This window comes from Primulina eburnea, chromosome 16 (assembly GCF_022965805.1).
Source record: "Primulina eburnea isolate SZY01 chromosome 16, ASM2296580v1, whole genome shotgun sequence".
Taxonomy (NCBI): domain Eukaryota; kingdom Viridiplantae; phylum Streptophyta; class Magnoliopsida; order Lamiales; family Gesneriaceae; genus Primulina; species Primulina eburnea.
This window is the reverse complement of record NC_133116.1, coordinates 8,699,189-8,704,660: the sequence shown is the minus strand read 5'-3', so window position 1 is coordinate 8,704,660 and position 5,472 is coordinate 8,699,189. Positions and strand designations below refer to the sequence as shown.

Sequence of the window (5,472 nt, the reverse complement as noted above, 5' to 3'; positions counted from 1 at the left end):
ATCGTATGACCAAAAATTTGATTTTCCCTTTTTTATATGTTTTATCAATTAAATTTATTATTTTCCTCATAAAGAGTAATTTGTAATATCAATTGGACGAGGGTGTTGTACTTTGTTTTTTTGAATAGAAGTATTTCCATAACTCAAATAATCGATAAGTCTCGGGATACAATATTAACGAGCCACGATGGAAGAACACCGTCAGTCCACTCGAATAACACAGAAAATACTAAAGCTCGTTGAGCTAGAGCATGAGCGACGAGGGTGTTGTACTTATACATATATAAATAGTTCAGATATCTGTTGGTTTTGAAGTTAAGACTGGTTGGTTTTTTATTTTTTCTAAAGCTTAGTTAAAACATTACGTCGCCAACCAAATGTGAAATGACAACCACCAAAAAACATTTTTCTTGGAATAAGGAAATGCTGCCTAACTTTTGACAGCCTCGCGTACTTTTAATCAATACACGATGCTAAAAATTTAATTGGACTATTAAATGTACTACCATAAACACATCTTCCCCGATTTTTAATCAATATACTCGATCGCCTTTGTATACACGTAATACATCTTCGTAACGCGATAAATATGCCCGTGTTCGATTTAGTGAAGTAATTGAACGTTTGATTGATGTTCGGATATTTAGTTTCATCTATCACCACTTTCTCAGACGAATTTGTTTTATTATATTGGTTCAATATGGTTTAATTGACTATCGTATGTAGTTTACATACTATTATGTTAGTCCAAAAGTTTACTCGTTACACATCAACACCGAAAGATAGCGATTGCAGGTTCTCACGTTATTAAAAATATAGTAAAGGGAAAATCTTTATGTAATATATCCAATTTTTTTAGTTTGTGATGATTATTTTTTTATTACATTTTCAGTTAGTCTTATGGTTAACCATTTGTTAACCAAGATGTCTTCTGCATGATAATATCAATAAATCATGTTTTCATATTTGATGGTCAAAATAGTTGATAAGTTGCTAAATTTGATTTATTATTTTTACGGAATTTTTTTTAATCATAAATTAAATTTATGAAGCATGCAATAACCATTGTACGGACTTAATATTTATTGTTCGGGGAAATTTAAAAACTATTATTTTATTTTAATAATTCCTTAATCAGTGGAAGCTACTTCATGGTGGGAATTTTTTTTAGTGGATATAGTGAACTTTTCGTCGCTAATTGTCTAAGGCAATAGTAGTTTTGATTAGACACAAAGATTTTTTATATTCAATCGTGATATTTGCCATGGAATTGAAATCCAAAGACAAATTGATTCCACCATTGACTTTTTGTAAGAATTAGCTCCAGTTTCACCAAATGTGTGACGACATTAATTTTAAGGTTGCATACAATGGTATTTGTTTATTAAACTAACATGGAACTGATACCCGTTAAAATTGTCTGATATTAAGATATTAAACTATTAAAAAATGAATTATAAACTATAAAATGTTACACCACTTAATAAGCAAATTTTTTGAGATCAAAGACTTATTTGGTTTATAAACTAATTTTGGTGTTCTCGTTGGGAGCTTGCATAGTGGATTGAACGACCTAGAAAAGGATTATCATTGTGAGTGATGTTAATTGTCCCACATCGGTTGGATGAATAAACTTGGAGTTGTATATATGGGCTTGGACAATCCTCCCCCCCTTGAGTTAGCTTTTGGGGTTGAGTTAGGTCCAAGTCCAATCTTAACATGGTATCAGAGCCCGGGTTCCACCGTTATATGTTGGACTGTCTATAATTAGGCCACTCGTTCTGTCCATTATTGGGTCATTTGTAAACTTCATGCTCCAGATGTTCATTCCTGGGCGTGAGAGATGTGTGTTAATTGTCCCACATCGATTGGATAAATAAACTTGGAGTTGTATATATGGGCTTGGACAATCCTCCCTCCTTGAGCTAGTTTTTGGGGTTGAGTTAGGTTCAAGTCCAATCTTAACAAATGAAAACCGTGTAGAATGGGTTGTCGTGGACGTCAGTTTCTCAAGAGGTTAGCAATGTTATAATTGCCCAACATTGATATGTTAAATTAATAAAAATGATTTATAAACATTAGAAGCTTACACCAACAAATAGACAAGTTTTCTAGAATAGAATATGTCTTGAATTTATAACCTAACAATACCACTCTCATGTATAATTTAAAAAAATAGGTATACAATGGAACATCCTCTAAATATGTGTCGAACTAACGTTCTCTAATTTTATCATCTAATTTGTTAATATTGGATCTTAGTCTTGCAACTTTAGTGGTTGGTTTTTCATTCTATTTTTACGAAACACTGATGTGATATCTGAAAATTATAGATATCCGACATCGTGTTAGTACTATGTTGAAATACGACTAAAATCCAACAAAAAAAATTATTGAACTAAGACCAAAATCAAAGAAATTATATGACGGAAACATAAACAAGACAATTTATAAGACTAAACTGATTATTTTTTAAAAAAATAAACGACGGAAACAAAAAACATAATATTAAATAGACTATTTTCTGGGTCATAACTTTCTTCTGTCCTAATTAGACTGATGCCGTGCATTTATTCATCGGAATTAATTGAAACACGTCATTGAATCATAATGTAGAGCATAAATGAAAGGTGTAAATTATTTTGGAAATACAATTATCAATCAATTAAAATTTGAGAGTTCAGTGAACAACGCGTAATTATGCATAGGTTTTGGCATCCCTATTTATTTATACGTGTATTATTAAATAAAGTTCAATTAACCAATATTTATTTTCTTTTTATTAGTATTAATATAATATAATATATTATAATGCTATTTAAGCAAGTTGTCTCGCACATTCTAATAATATTATTAATCATTAATATTTTTGACTTTATTTTATTTGATATTTGGACTGTGACATTTTTTTTTATATTTGTAAAGTTCTCCATATTCTGTCATTTCATGTCACATGTGTATAAAATTCCACGAAGCACATCCACTTCACACTCCTCTCTTCTTACCCGAGCCAGACCATTTTCTGTGAGCTATTCTTTCTCCAATTTTTCAGTTTTTTTCTTTTTCTTTTTTTCGTTTTTTTTCCCCTCTGTGGAATCTCCCTTTAGGAGAGGGAGTCTTGATAATCCTTTGCAGCTCTCCAGCCAGGTAAGATTGGACCTCTTTTTTTCCTATTTTCTGTTGTAATTGATTTTTCCCCCTAATTTTTTGGATGTTGGCAAGGGTGGTAGGCTAGTTTTTAAATTTTTCTTAAGATATTTTTAATTTCTGGAGTTTTTGTGTGTGATAAATTCTGAAATTTTTCCTATAGATTCCTTCTTATTGTGTATGATGACAAGGGTTCAGTCTAAAATTTTTTCTTGGAATCGAAAGTTAGGTTCCTTCGATATTTTCAGCTGAAATTAGTCATCAATCTTGTTAACTTTTGACTTGAGTCGAGATATTTTGTTGGGTTTGGTTTGTTTTGCCTTCAAGTACGAGGCGAGTAATTCAGAATGAGTGATGCAAATTGATTTGCAGATTTCTGTAGCAGATCTGTGTATTTTTCATCCTGAAATAAATACGTTTAAAAGATAAATATTATGTATTTTTGTCTGTAAGAAAAGTGTAAACTCCCTCTCCCGCCTTTACCGGATCTTAACCTGAGCGAACAAATCATTTTTTGATCATTATTATGAGTGTTATTTTGTAACCAAGATTTTACCTTTCCTTGCTTATGGCAGGTTTAATTATTCAGTATCTTGAAAAATGAATCACTGTGCTATTCAGCATAATTATTTTGTTGCCCGTGAAGAGCTGAGAGGAAGTGCCGCCGCCGCTGCTGCTGGCGGAGGATCTATGGAGAAGAGAGAGACCGTAGTTTGCCCCAAGCCGCGGCGGCTCGGCCTAAACCACGCTACCCTTTATGACCTTTATCCTATGAGACCCCGCATATGGCATATTTGGTAAATAAAAAAATTACCTTTACCTCTATTCAGCATATTCTATTATTCTTGATCATGGGTTATGATTTTTTTCCTTTTTTTTTGTTTTTTTTGTTTTGGTAAAGCCATCAGCAAGAGGTTAGTGAAGCAAATGCTGCTAAAGAAGTGCTGGACATCATTCTTGCAAAGGTTTGTTTTCATTTTTTTCTCCACAGTTTAATTTATTTCATGGTACAAATCCTTATCATTCGATTCATAAGTTTACCTGCCAAATCTGAGAAAAAAATAGAATTGGGTTTTGAATCAACAGGGTAGTTGTGGTGCTGATCAATCTATCGCACAAGTAGCCTCATCGCCCCCATTTTTTCCGGGGTCACCGCCAAGGAGAGTATCTAACCCACTAATTCAAGATGCACGGTTTCTGGACGAGAAACTCATCCCCGTTGCACCACATGCTATCCCATTCACATCAGACAGATTCGTCCGGGAAAGTTTTGGCAACAATCCGGCCTCTAGGATCGAGGGGTTCGACTGCCTCGGTACCGATAGGCGCAATCGCCACATCCCTGCCTTGGCTTGAGTGTATGTTTGAAGCGCTCGAGCCCACTTTCGGACGTGATTCACTTTTGTTCTACCTAGAAGAGAAGAAATTTTTATCGGCCTGGATCGAGTGAGCTAAGTAAACGGGAACATTAATCATTTTGTATAGTGTGTGTATATATGTTATCCATTTGGAAATATGAGTTGAAATTATTGCCCATTAAGTAAAAATAATTCTTATATTAGGTATGAGGAGCAAGCCAAGCCCTCTTTATCAAAAGGTGTAAGTATGTTCAGAAAGGAGAAAAGGGGGAAATTCTTGATATTCTTGTCTATTTTGTGATTATTCTCGAGAAATCAGCTTGTGGGCTTCGTGAGAAATTGCATATTTTTTGTAATCCTCTCGCTTTGTTATTCGAATATATTGAATATGAACATTTATGTTAATTTAATACTTCATTTGAGAATTATATATTGTTTTTGTTTGTCTCAAAATATATAGACTTTTATCATGTTTAGTAATATTTTTTCTACTCTTCTACTAATATATTCATATTAACAATGCCTTGAAAACCATGCAACCTTTTTTTGAATGCATCAAATAGAAATAAAATAGAAAGTTAGTATATAATTTGTTTTCGAGTAAATCTCTTGTGAGACGGTCTCACAAATCTTTATCTGTGAGACGAGTCAAGTGTGAAAACCCAACTAAGCAACTTTAAGTTTGATGAGTTATTAATTTTAGGTGTATATATTTTAAGTGGGATTATATTTTTATATAACATTTTGGATATACAAATCTTTAATATGCAAGGGATTACTTTGTGATACTTTGGAAATACAATTTTTGATATCCCTGCTCATGGGTATGCATATTTGCGAAAATATGCAAGGAAATTTACAAGATTTTGAATATCGTACAAATTAGATGGAATAAGGCACACTTTGAGATGATTTATTGATTATGAATGGATGTGAGTATAGTTGGATTGCTCCGAGACCAAATTAG

General features: G+C 32.8%; 1 protein-coding gene across 1 annotated transcript; it reads left to right on the top strand.

Annotated features, from left to right (window-relative positions):
- Positions 1–2,934: 2,934 nt before the first annotated feature.
- Positions 2,935–4,910, top strand: LOC140817078 (uncharacterized). The gene is made up of 4 exons (XM_073176647.1): positions 2,935–3,147; positions 3,723–3,944; positions 4,049–4,112; positions 4,234–4,910. The coding sequence occupies exons 2-4, from the start codon at positions 3,748–3,750 to the stop codon at positions 4,501–4,503; spliced, it is 531 nt and encodes a 176-aa protein (XP_073032748.1). The 5' UTR covers positions 2,935–3,147; positions 3,723–3,747; the 3' UTR covers positions 4,504–4,910.
- The last annotated feature ends 562 nt before the right edge of the window (positions 4,911–5,472 follow it).

Excerpts from the sequence above, each read along its gene's own strand:
- LOC140817078 (XM_073176647.1), top strand. The coding sequence starts at position 3,748 with ATGAATCACTGTGCTATTCAGCATAATTATTTTGTTGCCCGTGAAGAG. Across the intron at positions 3,945-4,048 it reads CCCCGCATATGGCATATTTG|CCATCAGCAAGAGGTTAGTG; the intron begins GTAAATAAAAAA and ends GTTTTGGTAAAG. Across the intron at positions 4,113-4,233 it reads TGGACATCATTCTTGCAAAG|GGTAGTTGTGGTGCTGATCA; the intron begins GTTTGTTTTCAT and ends TTGAATCAACAG.